The 20291-nt window shown below is 35.6% G+C and overlaps 2 protein-coding genes across 2 annotated transcripts; one reads left to right on the forward strand and one right to left on the reverse strand.

Annotated features, from left to right (window-relative positions):
- Positions 1 to 3283: 3283 nt before the first annotated feature.
- Positions 3284 to 8986, reverse strand: LOC110693068 (electron transfer flavoprotein subunit beta, mitochondrial-like). The gene is made up of 5 exons (XM_021870197.1): positions 8767 to 8986; positions 8230 to 8517; positions 6449 to 6529; positions 4645 to 4739; positions 3284 to 3764 (listed from the first exon to the last, which is right to left on the reverse strand). Exons 1-5 carry the CDS (start codon positions 8833 to 8835, stop codon positions 3539 to 3541), a joined length of 759 nt encoding a protein of 252 aa, XP_021725889.1. The 5' UTR covers positions 8836 to 8986; the 3' UTR covers positions 3284 to 3538.
- A 2971-nt stretch (positions 8987 to 11957) lies between these two features.
- LOC110693109 lies at positions 11958 to 12332 on the forward strand. Its single transcript, XM_021870233.1, has one exon. It carries the CDS (start codon positions 11958 to 11960, stop codon positions 12330 to 12332), a length of 375 nt encoding a protein of 124 aa, XP_021725925.1.
- Positions 12333 to 20291: the final 7959 nt, after the last annotated feature.

Consider the following 20291-nt stretch of genomic DNA (forward strand, 5'->3'; position numbering starts at 1 on the left):
TTGCCTTTAAACGACCAACTTACCACCAACATTTATGACAACAAATAATGATCATATATGGTTCCACACGGCATTATATGACCCGGAGATATATCCCATAAAAAATCAAGACTTTTCGACACCGGGCCCTGAAACCTCCAAAATTTCTGAAAAAAGTGTGGATATTAGCCTTCAAACTTGGAATTTTTTGACTTTTTTTCGCCTGGAAATAAAAATTGCCGAAATGTTTACCATGGTTCTTAATACCCGCTGGGAGTCCAATTGGGTGTGTTGAACCATTCAATTTGCTTTTAAACGTCCAATTTACCGGTTTACAACCTGCACTGATTTATCGGTTTACAACGACCAATTTAATTAACTTGCACCTAATCCGACTTGAACCGAAATTGACCCAAACTTGTTTTTAACCCGTCAAAACTCGAATTTAACTCAACTTGTTACTAACATTACCTGAATTCAACCCGACCCGCTCTAACCCAACCTGAATTTAACCTAACCTGTTACAAACCCAACTCGAAATCAACCCGACTTGTTATTAACCTGTCACAAATTCAACCAGACTTGTTATTGACCTGACCCAAATTTTACCATACCTATATCTTACCCAACCCAAAAATTCAACCCGATCTGTTAATAAACCGACTCGAAATTAACCCGACTTGTTATTGACCTGACCTGGAGATGACCCGACCTGAATGTAACCCGTAAATAATTGATCTGAACAGAACCCGACTTGAACCGAAATTGAACCAAACCCGTTTTAATCCGTCAAAATCCGAATTTAACCCGACTTGTTACAAACCTGACCTGAATTCAACCAGACCCGTTCCTAACCCGACCCGAATTTAACCTAACCTGTTACAAACCCGACCCGAAATCAACCCGACTTGTTATTGATCTGACCCAAATTCAACCCGACTTGTTATTGACCCGACCCGAATTTTATCAGGCCTATAACTAACCCGACCCAAAAATTCAACCGGATCTATTACTAGCCTGACTCGAAATCAACACGTCTTGTTATTAACCCGACCTAAATTCAACCCAAATTGTTCCTGACCCAATTTCAAATCACCTTAAATGCTATTTAGACCACCTTATTATTGTTGATCAAAGCATTTTGTCTTGGGAGACCAAGTCGGTCCTAGCCAACAAAAGAAAGGTACATCATCCTCAGATTTAAGAGTTAAATATAGCATATAGATTTGTTGTATGGTCAAAGGAGATAATTATCTTCCTAAATTATAAACTATAGTTCCCTAGTATATTGCCATATACTTCCTTCGTTCTTTTTTACTTGACCCGCTTTGACTTTTACACTATTTATCACCGCTACTTTGATCGTCTTTTGTGAATAATATGTGAGGAAAAACATATTCATGTAGGATCTTTTTGAATTCGTCTCAATAAGTACTATCAATAATATATAAATTTTATAATTTTTACTTATGTAAAATTAAAGTTATTGATTGTTAAAGTTTTGCATTGGCAAGCGTGATAAAAGAAATAGGTCAAGTAAAAAAGAACAGGGGAAGTATATTATAGTCAAAGGAAATAATTAGCTTGATAAAAATGATAATTATCTATTTATAGTTAATTGAACCCGGGATGATTTGACTTGGAAATGACCCGACCTGATTGTAACCTGCAAATTATTGACTTGAACATAACTCGACTTGAATCCGAGAATGACCCAACATGGAAATGATCCAACCTGATTATAACCCGCAAATTATTGACTTGAACCGAACCCGACTTGGACCCGAGAATGACCCAACTTGAAAATGACCCGACTTGATTATAATCCGCAAATTATTGACTTGAACCGAACCCGACTCAAACCCGAGAATGACCCGACCTGATTCTAATCCGCAAATTATTGACTTGAACCCGACTCGAACCCGAGAATTACCCAAACCCGTTTTAACCCTTGAAAACTTGAATTAAACCCGACCTATTGTTCACCCGACCCGAATGTAACCTGACCTGTTTTTAACCCGACCTAAACACGACCCAAACGCGATAAGAAGTATGACCCGATGTGACCCGACTCAAGCATGACCCAACCCAAACCCGACCCGCATAGGTTATGGAATTAATCTGAATTAACCCAACCTGAGTTGACCCGACCCACTCTTACCTACCCAAACCCGACCCGTTTACCTGAATTGACAGCTCTAAAGGTCACCTATGCAGAGATCCCAAAACCATACCCACCACCAACCCATCCATTCCATTCGGCGCTAGGTTTCCTGGGAAACACCCCCGCTTAAACTCTTTCAAACTCAACTTTGACGGTTCACTCAAATACCAACTCAACAGCAGCAGGTGTCATCATTAGAGACATCACTGTTTGTCTGTTTACCTTATTGCAGCTCGCACCTTCAACCTTGGCAACACCACTATTTTTGTTGCGGAAGCAACAGCTCTCCAAAAAGGCATCCTTCTCGCTCTTCAACGCGGGATTATAATCTCGTAGTAATTAATGCAATCAAAAGAGTTTGGTCCATTCCATGGCAAATCAATCACATCATCGCCGATATTCGATCTCTACAAAGGTTTCAGCAATAAGATATTAACCATGTTTATACAAAAGCAAATAGAGCAGCAAATTGGATCGCGAATAGTAAACCCTAACAGACTTAGTAACCTCTAACCAAGTAAAATCTAACCAACCGAGTAACCCATGACCAAATAGCTCTTGACTAACCGATCGAGTAACCCCTTTTCTTCATCTTCTTCTTCAATGAATCTCTTTCGAAGCTACTCCAATGACGTTGAAGAAGACGACGATGACGAACAACCCCAACTCCACCAAATCAACCCAACAACCCTGTTTTTAAGCTTTTGTTGCGGAGTTGCTAGAGAATTTTGCCGAAAATCACACGTAAAACCCCTAAACATCAATTTGGTGGCTTCAAATTACTTGCTCTTTGTGTAAATTTCTTGCTTGAATTTGTTTGTATGTTGTACCAATCATCACCATGGAAGGTAGAAAAGAGAAATTATTCTCATGAAGCGTAGGGGAGAGAAAAGCATGAGAAGGGAAATACAATGAAGAGTAAGAAGTAAGAAAACAAAAAAATAAAAGTTGAAAAAAAGTTGTGGCTAGCCACACCATATAAAAGTTTATCAATACAGAATAATCGAAAGTTGGGATTATTTAGAGTAAATTGAGCAAAGTTGGGATGATTAAAGTTGTATTTTAATCGTTTTTATTTTTAACCCTAGGTTTACCCAAAGCCGTGTTTGGTTTTCATTTGCTCAACTTTAGTGCGAACAATTTTCCACATAAACTCAATACTTTGTTGTATACCAACTTCCATCTTTCAAGGTCTAACAAAATACTGCTGCTTAACTAGATTCAGTTCTTTCAATGACTATGATCATAAAACTATCAAAGGCCAATATGATAGAAGACATACATACAGGATGGGAGTGATTCTGCACATATATTCTCTGCTTCAACTGGAAAATTCAATCCCAGGGAACATGTACAACTTGGGGAATCAGAACAATATATATGTCGAAATGGTAATCAAATGACATGGGCTTCATTTTTAAGCTCGTCGATCAGCTCATCCACTGAAGACAAAATGACCCCTGCTTTCCTCTTTGGAGGTTCAGATACTTCGACCACATCCAAATCAGATCTTATTTGGACATTCAGCTCCTCAGGAGTCACTTTCTTTATTGGCTTTGATTTTGCCTTCATTATATTGGGAAGTGTCGCATATCTGGGCTGATTCAATCTTAAATCGGTACTGCGACCCAAAAATAAAAAGCGTCAAAATCAAGTCAGGTCAAGATTCATTCAAATATACATTGCATCAACTTGAAAAGAAGCACCAGAATCTATACATATATGTGATCAGGCCATCAAATAGATTGTATACTGCTAGATTCTTGGTGACTAATTTCGATAATATCTGCACCAGATAAGTCTAATTCAAGAAAACACATTCATACACATATGCAGTTTGCAAGCAAGGCAAACTTAACCTAGGCCTCAATGGCAACGCATGCCTTAGAGATCACCTGAATCTATACAATAATACAAATACTGTAATTGCTAAAGAAAATTCTATACTGCTAGATTCTTATTGACTTTTTAAGGGGGGAAATCTTCACTGAATTATATGCAGGAGCAAGGCAAGCTTAGTCAACTCAAGGCATCAAAGGCAAAAGAGTTCTATGCCAAAGTTTAGTAATATAGTATGTTTAAACTCACAACAAAATATTCAAGTAATAGTGTTAGTAAAGTTTTTTTCAATAGTATTAGTAAAGTTTGTTAAAACTAAACATCAAAACTTTTGTTTCTAATTGTGACGGCTACTTAGAGAATAAGGCCTGAGATTTTTGCCCATTGGCAAAAGCAATAGACAAGGTCAATTTTAACATCTGGCTTTCTTTGTCATGGAAAAACAAAAGAATCTTAGAGGCCCACTCTACTAACAAGTTTGACTAATCAATCTAGAGTCCTGCTCATCAACTTTATAGCCAAAAATCCATTGTCTGCCTTTGCTTCTGTATAAAATGATAAGCATTATAGATTTATAGATCATGAGATGCAACTAACATTTACCATTTTATTTGCCGTAAGTTAATGGTAAGGAAAAAAGTAAAGAGGGATGAGATGCTCACGTAATGACGGCTGGTAAGTCCAAAGATAGTGTCTCAATACCACCATCCACCTCTCGGTCTACTGTTGCTGTTTGTTTCTCCTTGTCCAGCACAACCTACTATAAACAAAGCACAAGTTGAAAATGGGGGGAAAATTTTGATCATATAACTATATAAGAAAATTTATTTGATGAGCTTTTTAAAATAAATTACAGCTTTCCAATTTATGATGCAACCCAGAAAGAAGGTTGGTAGCAAAACAAACTTTTCTACAGTTTTCTGCTCTACACTCTACAGTTCACAAATGAAGGTCAATCAATCCAATTCAACTATAAGCCACCTCCTAGCTATGTTCCAGCAAAAAGCATTGCACATGTTTATAAAATTTGGTACAAAGAACCTTCCCCATGCGGGACTAGTGGACTCCCATGGCTCACACTTCAACAGCATGATCCAACTACAACACTATATCCATAACCCCAGTCAATTAAGCACTCCAAAGTACAGTTTCTGAAGGCTAGCAGATTAGAGAATCTATTACACATACAAGAGAATCGAATTAGGGAGTACAAACCACTTTTCTCCATCACAACAATACTTAGCGAATTACGATTAACTACAGAATGTGACTCGTGAAAAACCGTAGTCTTTATATCGATCAACCTTAATAAAACTATTAAAATTCTAGTCTATAAAAACTATTCCAGGTTTGTTTCAGTCTAGGCTCGTGTCCCTTGGTCAAAAAAATTCAGTTTCTATACTTTCCCTTTGGATTATTCACATCAACCCATACACCCTGATACCCTTGCAGAGAATTACACGCTACAATTTACAATCTAAATCTTCAATATTAATTACTTGTGGTTCATTCTCTCCTTTATTAGCATATCACCTTCTTGACAGCTATCTGGTGTTAGGTTCTTAGGCTGTATATTCATTGTAGCTGATTGGTCTATGTAGTCTTTCATAGACCAACATTTTCTGTCCTAGTCTATCAATCAACTGCGGTTAACCAATGTGTAGCTGATTGGTCTAAATTCTAAAGTTCTATAATTCATTTTACACCAAAAATACAATCCTTTTGACTTTCGTATCACCTTTTATGATTGGAGGCAGCATGTCACATTTTACTAGTGGGATCGCTACTGCATCACAGTGGTATAAAGTCAAAATTGCTGAAGCCATAGGGACATTAGTGGAGATAAATAGTATACCTAGCCGAGTAAAAAAATGTAGGAGGATGAGGGAATATAATAATTAGCGAAGTCAAAAATGTAGAAAGATGAAGGAATGACTTGAGCAGCACAAGGTAAGAGACAACCATGACAACATTGCAAAAGCCAACCACATGACTTGGGTAAGTTGAAATCATAAAACAAGATAGGTATGATTTGATAAAGGTGTGCCAACATCACGTGGTGTAATTCAAGTGGCATTATGGCAAGATAATGGTTATGGGAACTAGAACATTAACAAAATAACTTACTTCCCTAAGTGAGGCAATGTGAAAGAACTTAAGAGCTACTTTAGAATGATATGGACAGGCTATAATGAAAAGATCCAAAGTTCTAAATGGATTACAAGCCTTTGATGAATAATAAATTACAAATAAATTTCTAGGTTACGGGGCAGAAACAAAGAAGGTAAGCAGTCCTGGATTTCACAAATTAACAAACTTTCGTAATAGTTTTACTAGCCAATAATGCAGGGGATAGAATACCGAAGATATATAAAGTAAGCAATGTGTAAATGAAGCTATGCCATTGACGATAAATGACAATAGGCAATTCAACTTAGTTGTGATCTTGAGATAAATGTGCAATACCTTTGAAGCGAACGTCCCTTGGGGCCACTTAAGTAGTCCTGCCACCATCTGTCCAGTTTGGTTACAGTCATCATCGATAGCCTACAATACACAATAAAAACAATAACCTCAGACACATGCTTTTAAATGCACTTAATAGATTTTCATATGTACTACAAATTTATAAAGGAATTGAATGAGAGCATACTTCCACATAAAGCTGTGGAAAGCGTATCCAGGCATAATAAAACAATATAGCTAGTGTTAAAAGCAACCAGACACAAGCTTTACACCCCCTCCATATGTATCTCCTAGATGAATATAACATCACCTCATTTCATTGATTAATAATATAGCATGGTTGCAACGACATGAGAAAATCAGTAGTTGATAGCTACAAAATGTGTTCAAGTTAAGTACTCCCAATCATCCTGATTTTCCCATCAAAATCCAAATAGTTACTATTTTGCATAAAACAGAAAGCCTAAGTGGCTTATTCTTCAAATAATTACTGTTATAAATTGTTTTATTATTAAAGCATTATATGGAATTCACTTTTTGAGATATAAACATATTTCTACTTCATACAGTGAAAAATATAAAGAATCATCAAACTGACATCCTTTGTCACCGTTGCTCCAAAAATATATAAAAAAAGTATGTATATATTCCCCAAATGCCTATCAAAACAATTATATCAAATTCAAAAGGCATGTCCATTTGTCGAATTGAAAAAAAATCTTGGAACATTCATCAACAAACATTTAAGTAAACCATCTCACAATCTGCTCAACACAATTGAGCTCAATTACCTAAGTACCTTACTTTCGTCAAGTAAATATTCACTCACAATCGTGCAGCTACCTGATCTATAAAAACCCTGGTAAGGAAAACGGGTCTCCATTACACATTCTCATATTTCAACAACAGGCCCTTATTTATTTATCCCAAATAACTAAATATCTACAACTAATATTCAAGATACTTCAACAAGAGCCCCTCAATTATCCATCCCAAATAACAAAATATCTACAATTGATATTCAAATCTTCAACTCAACTCTCTTCCCCTAGAAGCAACACTAATGATGAATAAAGTATGCTCATATATAAGTTCCCGGATACTCTCTAATTATACCAACAACTAATCTATCAATTAAAGAAGAATCTCGACTCTTAAAACCTAAATTACACAGGAAACACACATAAGCTGATAAGCCTAACTACGTTTTCACTATAGTCTTACCAAATACAATATACCTTTTCAAAATAATGAATCAAAGAAGAATCTCAATCCTTAAAATCTAAAAGCCACTGAAGACACACATAAGCCAAACTACGCCTTTCAATACAGTCTTACCATACGCCGTTGTTGAATCCTCTCCTCCTCACAACACCATCGAAAACGATCAGACTACAAGCACTAATTAGGGTACATTTTATTCACCTGATTTTTACTCATTAACCCTTATTAGAACTTTTTTTAGTTATAAATTGAACTTGGGTAGCCTAGATTAACCCTTATCACAACTTATTTTTTGTTGAACTTATCTTATCTGAACTTATTAACCCTTACCTAACTTAATTATTCTGAAATAAATGAAAATAAGGTGAACAGAACAGTCACACTTAAGTTCCTACTTACAAAATCAAATATTCCCAAAATTTAACCTCTGTCATTCCCAACAATCTCTCTTCTAATTCATAAATTCTAACCCTTGCATCATCAAAAAAAATTGCAACAGAAATTACATCAAACAAATGCAAAATGAACTAATAAAGCACTAAGAATGAGTGATCAACCTGTTTGCCAAGAATTAAAAGCCCTGGCTTCTCAACATCAATAAGAGCCTTAAGCAACTTGGCAACATTCAAAGGGTACAAACGATCCGATACTGATTTGACGTGTATGGCTCGATCAGCTCCCATTGCTAAGCTCGTACGTAATGTATCGACGCACTGCGCTGATCCCATGCTCACTGCCACCACCTCTGACGCCAAACCAGCCTCCTTTATTCGAAGCGCCTCTTCCAACGCTATCTCACAAAACGGATTCATCGACATTTTCACATTCTTTGTCTCCACCCCACTCTATCAAATCACACAAAATCAAATTAATCATACAATTCACTTGATTAACTCATAAAATTCATACCCACTCTATCAAATTAATCATACAATTTAATCATAAAACTCATCCAATAAATCATGAAATTCATCCAATTAGATATTTTTTAGTTGTTGAATGAAGGTAATCCAGAATAATTGAATGCCAACAAATAATCAAACCTCAATAATCAGGCAAATGATTGAAACTCTATGAGAGTTTAAGATGATTACCTTATCAGGTTTAACTCGGATTTTGACGGCGTAATCGACGACTCGCTTGATTGCAACCATAATCTTCATCTTCTGAAAATTGATTAGAGTTGAATTTCTAGGGTTTCGAAACCTATGATTTGCGGGAAAGATGAAATAAAGAGAAGTGTTTTAATTTTTGAAGTGTTGTAGAAAAGTGGGAAAATAGATGACTAGATGGAGGTTAGTCTTAGTCATAAGGTATATCCGTTAAATGGATGATGACAATTTGAGTGTTTTGACTCGTTACGCAATTAAATGAGCAGAATTATGGGCTTAATGTAGTACTCATAATTTACAATATGTGGGCTCTTCACTTTAAAGCCCAATTAATAACTTTGGGCTATTATTCAAAGTTACAATTAAAAGTTAACGAAGATAGTAATTTAATTGTAAGAATTATGTCAATGGGTGTGTTCGGCGGTAACTTTTAGGTAAACTTTAATTAAATTACCAAGTTTAGGGATAGTTTTTAACTTTTTAATGGGTCGTCAAGTTGAAAACACGAGGTAATGATAAGGTATTTGATAGTGATTTTAGTAGTAAAAAAGTTACAATGTTTACTATTGAAGCGTGATTAAGAAATGTTGATAATTTGTCAAAAAAAAATGTTGATAAATTTTCTTACCTAAAAACTAAAGGAAAAATGTAAACTAATAATCCCACCTTTACTCCATCTTCCATAAACAATCCCACCTTTTGAAATTCCAGAAACAATCCCACCTTTGACGGGGGTCTTCCACTAACAATCCATAACCGGTTAAATTATTTTGGTAACCGGTTTTACTAGGTTATGAGACACGTGTCGACTTTTAGTTGGTTTATTCTATTTTTTATAATTAAAAAAAAAACAAAAACAAAACCCCTAACCCCCGCCATTGTTATCGGGGCTAGCCCCACCCCCGCCCCTCCATATCACTGTCGCAGCCGCCTCCCTTCCTCGGCAACCCAACCTAGGCGTCCGACTTAATCTCAACTTCTCAATGATCTCTTCGTATCTTCTTCTTCTCCTTCACTAACTTGAGGAAGGTGGCTGGGGTCGAGTTTTTCGAGGCTAGGGTTTGGGTTTTCAAGGATGGGTCGGGTTTTTAGGGGCTGGGGATGGAGTTTTCAGGCTTCAAAGCCCAAAATTGACCCTTGATATTTCTTTTAAATTATTTTTGGGGCTAATTTAGGGGCTGAATTGTGGGTGTGAATTGATGTTGCAGCTATTGAATTGGAGGTCCGGCGGTTGTAAGTGGGCTGCATTGGTGGCGCGTTGATGCGGCGTTGTGAGGTGGGTTAGGCGGTGGTTTACCGGCTGTTGCAGAAGCTGGTTGCTTGTTGTGAGCTTCTGTTGCGAATTTGTTGTGAGAAAGGTGCGTGAGTCGTGGCTGGTGCGATGGCTGTTGGCTGCAGTAGTAGCGCGGCTGCTTTCGGTTGCCGCTGGTGGTGAAGTGGGAGAAGGGCAGCAGCATGTTGTTGGTGCTAGGTGAGGTGTCAATGTGGTGAGCAGGTAGGCTGGTATGGTGAGTGAAGGAGCTGCGTGGGTGGAATGGTGGTGGACTGGTGGTCCAAGGAGAAAGACTAAGAAAAAAAATTATTAACCGGTTTAACAGGTTGTAGGTCAAAAGGATCATTAGTGGAAGATCCCTGTCAAAGGTGGGATTGTTTCTGAAATTTCAAAAGGTGGGATTATTTATGGAAGACGGGGTAAAGGTGGGATTATTAGTTTACAATTTTCCAAAACTAAAAACTGATAGTTAATAGCAAATTTATACATGTGTCTTGGGCTTGGGTAAGTAGAGAAGGTAACAAGGTGGCCCATGAGCTTGCTCATGTGTCACATTGGGGAGTTGACAGGAGAGTTTGGATGTCAAATTCTCCTAAACATATTTGTACTTTAGCTTCCTCTGATCTTCAGTTGAGTAATGTTATTTGAGTTCCCTTTTGGGGCTTTGTTCAAAAAAAAAATAGTTACTGTCATAGTTATGGTCTGTTCTCTTTAGTTTATTTTCAGTTCAGCTCCAATAAGTTCAGTTTAGTTCAGTTCTTATCTTAATTTCCTTCTCTTTATAGAATATTTAGTTCAGTTGAGTTCAGTCAATCAGAAGAGGCCCTTAGTAGCTACTTCCACAATTACATGTATTTTGTCACACACTCACACTTTGCCAATATCTCATCTTCTCTCGCCTTTTTACTCTTCCTTCACTCGTTCACCCCAATCTTAAGGTGTATGGATAGTGTTTAGTGTTGGGGGTTAAGGTTTAGGGTGATAAGAGTTTGGTTAGGGGTTAGGGTTTTTATTTTCATGCACTACATACTCGTCACAATCCATGACATACATATATGCACTTCGTATGGCATTACTTCGACCTAGCGAACCTTTGTTTATATTATTTACTCGCTCGCATTTACATAGTATTTAATATATGTTGAGAATACTAGCCAAGCTCCTTTTGTTCAGTCCATCTACACAAGCCCAGCCCAGACTCAAGATAGATCAAGTATTGTGAGCTCTCCAGCTGACTCGGCATAAGTTGTTATAACAACTTTTCCACCTCAGCAGTCACACTTTTTGTGCTCTTTCTTTCCTCTTTAATTAGTTGGTTGTCAGCACTAATTTCTAATTCAATTTTCAATTTTTCTTCTTACCCACTTTTTTCTCTGTAATAATGAACTCTCAAACTTCCTCCATTTTTGCTCCAAGCTGAAGCTTGAGCTCGATTGATTGAATGATGAAGACAACAACTATTTCTGTTATATTCTCTGTTTTGATTCACAATTTTGACATGGTATCAGAGCAATAATCTGATCGATCGTTTTTCCGCTGCATTTCTGGATTGTTCTTCGTCGTTCTTCGTATTTTCTGGAGTTTGTTGTTCTTCATACTTTCTGGAGTACGTCGTTCTTCGTATTTTTTCTGGATTTCTCTTTTGAGGTATTTTTTCTTCGATTTCTTCTTCGATTGTTAAAATTGAGATTTCTGTCTATTTTTCATCTTCAATTTCTTCGGCGATTGCATGTTATTCTTGAGGATTCTGTGTTTTTCTGTTTGGAGAATTTGTTTGTTGATTACGAAGTAATTTCTTTTGAATCGTTCGATCTGTTGAGATATTGTTGCGATTTCTGAACTGCTGAATTGTTGTGATCTTTCGAGCTATTTTCTGGTGTTTTTGCTTGTTTTTTGAGGCATGGAAAATCAAATGAATTCTGCTAGTCGATTTATAGAACCTACTCAGGATCCTTGTTCTGTGTATTACATACATCCTGCTGATAATACCAGTTTGAAGGTCGTTTCTGATCTGTTTAATGAAGAACATTATAGCTCTTGGAAGAGATCTTTGATTTTGCACCTTTCTACAAAAAATAAGATGTGTTTTGTGGATGGTAGCTTACCTAAACCGCCTAGTCTGGATTCTAAGTATAAGGCCTGGGTTAGGTGCAATGATTTGGTCATAGGTTGGATTCTAGGCACTCTAGGTCCTCTTATTATTAAGAGTGTCTTCTTCTATAAGACTGCTCATGAAATCTGGAAGGATTTGGAAGATAGATATGGCCAAACTTAGAATGCTCAAATGTATTCAATTCAGGAAGAGATATTTGCTGCTCATCAAGAGGATGACAGCATTCCTGAGTATTTTTCCAGAATTAAGAATCTCTGGGATCAGTTTGATGATGTTTGTCCCTTGCCTATTTGCACCTATTCTGGTTGCACCTGTAATCTCACTAAGAAGTACTTGAAGATACAGCAAGATCAAAGGCTTCTTCAATTTCTGATGAGATTGAAAGCTAGTTATCAGCAAGTGAGGAGTAATGTTCTTATGATGATGCCTCTTCCTCCTATCAATCAGGCTTACAATCTTTTGTTGCAAGAAGAAAGACACAAACAGTTGAGTGAGTTAGGACATTCTTCTGAAACAATGGCATTTGCTGCAGAAAGAAAGAAATTTTATAAACCTCCGCATCAGAATCCTCAATTTGGTAAATTCTTATCCTTCTTTCAGACAGAATATGGGATACAGGAAAAGAGATTTATTCTGTGATCATTGTAAGATGACAAATCATACAATTGATAAATGTTTCAAGCTGCATGGTTTTCCTTCTAAGAGACCTCATCAGCCAAAGAAATTTGCTCATTATGCTCATGGTGATGATGACAATTCTGAGACAGATTCTCCTTTCACTAAGGAACAATTGAATGCTATCATGAGTTACATCTCCAAACAGAAGGATTCAAAATCTGAAAATTCAGTTTCTCTGATTGGTGAGAGCTCCAACAATGCTGCTTTATTTGTAGGTAAATTCTGTTTCTTATCTCAATTTAATTTTGGCTGGATCATAGACAGTGGGGCTACAAATCATATTTGTTATGATCTCAAAATGTTGAATACATTCACTGAGTTTCATAGTCAAGACAATAGTATTACTATTCCTGATGGTAGAAAGATACTAGTGACACATATAGGCACAATCAAGATAAATAGTCAGATAACCCTAAGGGATGTCTTATATGTTCCAGATTTTCATTTCAATTTGATATCTGTGCATAAATTGTGTCTGGATAACTCATGTTCTGTGACTTTTACTGGAAATGAATGTCTCATACAGGGGTCTTCCCAGACCAAAGAGATTGTTCTTGGTAGATTGTGCTCAGGATTATATGTTGCTGACCAGTTTTCTGAATCTGAGACTGTTCCCTTGAAGATTTATTCCTCTATAGAGAATAAGAGTCACATTGCTTCTGTTGTTGCTCAGGATATTGCTTTAGGATCTATTAATGATGCAAAGTTGTGGCATCTTAGATTTGGTCATATACCTTTTCCTAAACTGCAGATTATCTTTCCTGCTCTTAAGGTAAAAGGTTCTGATAATGTTGTTTGTCAAATTTGTCCTAAGGCAAGACAACATAGATTAAGCTTTTCTAGCAGTGAAATAAAATCTGATGTACCTTTTCAGCTGATACATGTAGACCTTTGGGGTCCTTATGTTCATCAGACATCTACTGGTTGTCATATGTTTGTAACCATTGTTGATGATTATAAAAGGATGACTTGGATCAAGTTGATCAAGTTTAAGTCTAATTCTGTTTGTCCTAAGGGATTTTGCTACATTTGTTAAGAATCAATATGGCTTTGATATTAAATGCATAAGGACTGATAATGCCAAAGAACTTTGTGAAGGTTCTATTCTTGATTTTTATCATTCTTTTGGCATTGAACATCAAAAGAGTTGTAGTGACACTCCACAACAAAATGGAGTTGTGGAAAGAAAACACAAACACTTGTTGGAAACAGCTAGAACCTTCTTTTCCAAGCTAAATTACCTATGAAATTTTGGGGAGAATGTGTACTTTGTGCTGCATATCTGATAAACAGAATGCCTTTATCTGTCTTAAACAATCTTTCACCTTATGAAAAGTTATTCAAGGCTCCACCTGATTTATCAAACCTGAGAGCTTTTGGCTGCCTCTGCTATGTGTCTACCCTCAAGGCACATAGATCTAAATTTGATCCTAGGTCTGATATTTGTGTTTTCATTGGGTATCCTATTGGTCAGAAGGGATACAAGGTTTTGCATCTTGCAACTTCTAAAGTTACAATTTCTAGAGATGTTGTCTTCTTTGAGAAGCATTTTCCATATCATATGAGGGATGCACATAGTTCTGATTCTTCACCCTTCCAATTTTTTATGCCTTCTTCTGCTTCTCCTTCCTTCTTTCATGATCCTTTCACCACAAATTCTGATGATAACACAGATACATCACATTCTTCTCCTCCTTCTTCTCCTTCTTCTTCTTCTTCTTTTCTTTCTTCTCCTTCTTCTTCTCCTTCTCTCTCTCCTACTGATGTTGTTGACATTCATGATGCTCTTTCTCTGCCTCATTTTGAACCACAAATTAGGGCTTTTACAAGGCCTAGAAAGCCACCCAAGCATTTTGGTGATTATGTTATGACTGTTGTTTCTTCTCACTGGTGCAATTTGGTTGCTTTCTCATCTATTTTACCTCAACATAGAGCTTTTGTTGCTCACTCAGCACCTTTATCTGAGCCTGTTTCCTATAAACAAGCTGCTCAATTCCCAGATGGTTAGATGCCATGAAACAGGAATTAGATGCCTTACATAAAAACAATACTTGGGATATTGTTTCCTTACCTCCTGGGAAGAAACCAATACAGTGTAAATGGGTGTTCAGGGTTAAACTCAAGGCATATGGCACCATTGAGAGATACAAGGCTAGACTAGTGGCTAAGGGCTACACTCAGAAATACGGGGTTGACTATGATGAAACTTTCTCCCCTGTAGTCAGAATGTCTACTGTAAGAATTGTCATTGCTTTGGCTGTTTGTAAGGGCTGGGATATGTTTCAATTGGATGAGAACAATGCTTTTTTGCATGGATATTTGCATGAAGACATTTACATGGTTCTACCTGAGGGATATTCTATTTCTGGTTCTAGTCCAAAGGTGTGTAAACTAAAGAAATCCTTATATGGACTTAAGCAAGCCTTTAGACAGTGGTTTGCTAAACTCACTACTGAGTTACTTCTTCAAGGCTTTACTCAGTGCAAGAGTGACTACTCTCTTTTCATCAGACTTGTTGATGATAAAATGACCATAACAGCCATCTATGTTGATGATATCATCTTAACTGGAAATGATGTGTCTGGTATTCAATCCTTGAAACAGCATCTTCACAAGATCTTTAGCATTAAAGATTTGGGTAATTGAATTACTTTCTTGGCCTTGAGGTCAATCATGTTCCAGATGGTGTAGTTCTTACTCAGCACAAATTCACAAAGGAACTTCTGGCTGCTAGTGGAATTGATTCTGCTAAAACTGTTGTTACCCCTTTACCTGTCAATCTTAAACTCACTCAAGATGATGGTGCTCTTCTTTCTGATCCTACTCTCTATAGAAGTTTTGTTGGAGAACTTAACTTTCTCACTCACACAAGACCAGATTTGGCCTTTACAGTTCAGAATCTTAGTCAATTTCTGCAGTGTCCAAGAGAACCACATTGGCAAGCTTTGCAACATGTTTTCAAGTATCTCAATGGTACACTTGGTCAGGGTATATTGCTCAAGGCCTCTGCTCAGATCACACTTCAGGCTTTCTCTGACTCTGATTGGGCAGGATGTCCAGTTTCCAGAAGATCAGTGTCAGGGTATGTTATTCAGCTTGGTCAATCTCCAATTAGTTGGAAGTCAAAGAAGCAGGCTACTGTATCTAAGTCTTCTTCTGAAGCTGAGTACAGAGCCATGGCTAGTGCTGCTTCTGAGGTTGTTCATATGGTCAGATTGCTAGGTGAACTTGGTGTTTTCAATCTGCAGCCTGTGGTCTTGCACTGTGATAACCAGTCAGCTCTTCACATTGCCAGAAATCCTGTCTTCCATGAAAGGACTAAGCATATTGAAATTGACTGCCACTTCACTCGTGAAAAGGTTCTAGAGGGTTTGATTCAGCTCACATACTTGCCTACATCATCTCAGATTGCTGATGTTCTTACTAAGGTGCTTCATTCAGAGAAGTTTAATGAGCTTCTTGCCAAACTTGGTTTGTTCAGTCCCCAACCAAGTTTGAGGGGGGGTGTTGAGAGTACTAGCCAAGCTCCTTTTGTTCAGTCCATCTACACAGGCCCAGCCCAGACTCAAGATAGATCAAGTATTGTGAGCTCTCCAGCTGACTCGGCATAAGTTGTTATAACAACTTTTCCACCTCAGCAGTCACACTTTTTGTGCTCTTTCTTTCCTCTTTAATTAGTTGGTTGTCAGCATTAATTTCTAATTCAATTTTCAATTTTTCTTCTTACACACTTTTTTCTTTGTAATAATGAACTCTCAAACTTCCTCCATTTTTGCTCCAAGCTGAAGCTTGAGGGGGGGTGTTGAGAATACTAGCCAAGCTCCTTTTGTTCAGTCCATCTACACAGGCCCAGCCCAGACTCAAGATAGATCAAGTATTGTGAGCTCTCCAACTGACTCGGCATAAGTTGTTATAACAACTTTTCCACCTCAGCAGTCACACTTTTTGTGCTCTTTCTTTCCTCTTTAATTAGTTGGTTGTCAGCATTAATTTCTAATTCAATTTTCAATTTTTCTTCTTACACACTTTTTTCTCTGTAATAATGAACTCTCAAACTTCCTCCTTTTTTGCTCCAAGCTGAAGCTTGAGCTTGATTGATTGAATGATGAAGACAACAACTATTTCTGCTATTTTCTCTGTTTTGATTCACAATTTTGACAATATATACGCAACTTTAATCGTAATATCATATGAATTACGAGTAGTAAAAAACACCGAGCATACAAAGTCGATCAAGATACTGTCACATGATAATTTTTTCCCTTGCAAAATATAAAAATGCATGGAAGTAGTGAACAAAATAGACCGACAATGGGAGCAGAAGTGCAGAATAATAAATCTCGTGGAAGTAAGGGCAAAGTTGATATGTTCTTAATTGTCTTAGTCTTCCCTTAATTGCAGTGCCCAACAATGATCCATGTGAACAAGTTCATAAAATATCCAATACGTCAAAAATATACATGTATTCATAGTTTCATACTGTATATAAACTTGGTTTGACCACTATTATTAAATTAATTAACTTGGTGACCAAGGTAAAATTAATTTACTTGGACTAATGTTGAAAGTATTTGAATCTTTAGTTGTACGTTCGTAAATGGACAACATGTAAAAAATAAATATTGTATCGAGTTTCAATAAAACTTCGTTGGTAATAAACTATATCGATGAGTAATTGTCACTTTGTCAGCACTATTACATACAATAATTGGTTAGTGAAATTTATTGAAAAGTCAACTAGTCTATGAAAGATTTTTTTTTTTTTTTTTTTTTTTGAAAAATAAGATACATGAAGGAGATTAGAAACGTCTTCTCGTAAAACCGTGACCTAATCTATCAAGAAGTAAAAAATAAGAAAATTTACTATCTAGAAAAGGATCTATGAAAGATAAAGGATGGGTTTTATTAGCTAAATAAATGACGAATTATATGTATATTTTATCCTAAATTGGCATGTCTATGGCAATATATTATCAGTAACCTTTTCATCATCAAGTTTGATTTAGATTATATATACAGAAGTATAATTTTTATGCATACTTGCCTAGTGAATGAGGTCTTCTGGTCTTGATTTTGAGGATTTGTGTACAATAGTTTACGTAATCAAATTCACTTACCCCTGTGTTCAATTTATCAGATATTTACTTATTTGAATATATCTAATCTTATCTTATTTGAATTTACATGAACTAATTTAAACTTATTAGGCCTTAGGCCCTGTTCTATTCACCTTAAAAAAATAATATTAAGTAAAAATAAATTCAGTTCAGTAAAAATAAATTCAGTTCAGTAAAATTAATTTCAGTTCAGTAAAAATAAGTTCAGTTCAGTAAAATTCAGTTTTCTTAAATTATAATAGAAAATCAGTAAAAATAATTTCAGTTCAGCAAAAATAATTTCAATTCAGTAAAATTAATTTAAGTTCAGTAAAAATAAAATTAAGTTCAACAAAAATAATTTCAGTTCAGTAAAAATAATTTTAGTTCGGCAAAATTAAGGTGAAGAGAATAGGGCCTTAGTAGATTTTATTTTTAACTTATCAAAACTTAATTTTTCATAATTAAGATCTGAACATATTAAACCTAAATTAAGTGAAAATTTAAGGAAAACAAGACAAACCCTTAATTTATTTCATGAATTGTTATTCCATAATCCATTTGCGGTTCTCGGAGGGGCCTTTAGTTGATTCGTGAGTTGGTTCTGAAAGGGCCGTTCCATAACTATGTTATTTATTTTTGAAGTACAATAGTCAAGGTTCATTACTTTGAGTTAGACATAGGGATAAATGATGATAATCGTATTGAATTTCTATAAGTAAGCTTTATCATCCTGGACGATACTCTTTATTAGAATGTAAATACGCTAAAAGGAAATTCAATTTTAAAAATAAAAAAGGGGGGAAAGAAGAAAAGGTAGGATCAATTAGAATACTTTTAGGAGAATTGTTTGCTTAATTGCTTTCACATCAAAAATGAAAGATTTTATTGTATGCACCGTCTGGTCATGTGAAATCTTTTCTTTTTGACTTTCAATACTATAAGAAATAACCTTTAATAAATCCAACTCCTAATAATTTTACAATTAAAATTTTTGTATTCCCACCTAATTAAGCATCTTTGTTTTTTCTCAATTTCGTCAAAACACGGATTAGTAGGGTAAAAAGATATTGTTTTTTTGGATTTTACACGTTTTCTTTTGACTCATAAGAAGTTAGCTCACACGTTTGGGAAATGATTCAAGCACGTAAACATTTTAACTTTGTAACTAGTTCCTATTTAAAATGTTAATCAACAATATTAAAGTTAAGATTATCCGGTACCTAAATTCAGTGAGTGGCGGATCCAGGATTTTGTGGGTGGTGGGTCACTATTGTGCCTCGATAGCATATCAATCATCAATAATACATTGTTTACAAAAATAAAAAATTGAAAGTACTTCAGAGTAAATATTACTCCCTTTGTTATTTACATTTGGTATTATTCGTGATGATTTAAAAAAAAATTATAGCGAAGATAATTTTATTTTTTAATTAATAAATAAAATACTTCGTAAGTAAGGGTTTGTTCTCTTCAGCTTAATTTTCATTTCATTTCAGTTTAGTTCAGTTCGGCTCCAATCAGCTCAGTTCAGCTCCAATCAATTCAGTTCAGTTTAATTCAATTCAATTCAATTCAGTTCCTAATTTATTTCTCTCATAAAATATTCAGTTCAGTTCAGCTCCAATCAGTTCAGTTCAGCTCATTAAATGAGAACATGCCCTAAGTACGAAGTACCACTTTTATGATTACCTTAAGTAAATGAAGACAAGGTAAAACGTGGGATATATAACTAGATGAACATATGTAAAATAATAATGACATTTATTAGGGAAAGTAGGAACACATAAGGTTGGAGTATTATGTAAAATTTTATAAAAGAAATAGTAAAATGAAAAATGCTCAAAACCGAATACGTAAAAGGAACCAAAAATGTACATATTAGATATTACAACCAATTCAATAAATTGAACAATCCAATTTATCATATTAATAGATACTATACTCCATAGTAACAATTTGAATTAGATTAAATAATCAAGTTTAGTGATTAATGATTATTGATGATCATATCTACTTATGTAGTATTACATTACCTATTTTTTTTAAAAAAAAAAATCAAAAAAATATTTTTTTTGGTAAAAAACCAAGCTTGCATCCGCCAATGCCTAAATTTACAATTGATTGGAACCACTTGACCCACATATTGCATGATAGCTAGACTTAGAGTTTTAGACCTTCAGGTCAGCGCAATTTTGAATGTGTAATGAAAGGCATTGGTAGGAACTAGGAATCATTATGTGTATTGTGTTCTCTTGTGTATTCAAAATTTAAAATGTTACCTAAAAAGTCATTTTATACATATTTTGAATATTTATACGAAGTAATACACAAACTTTTAAAATGT

The sequence above is a fragment of the Chenopodium quinoa genome, unplaced genomic scaffold (assembly GCF_001683475.1).
Source record: "Chenopodium quinoa cultivar QQ74 unplaced genomic scaffold, ASM168347v1, whole genome shotgun sequence".
Classification (NCBI taxonomy): domain Eukaryota; kingdom Viridiplantae; phylum Streptophyta; class Magnoliopsida; order Caryophyllales; family Amaranthaceae; genus Chenopodium; species Chenopodium quinoa.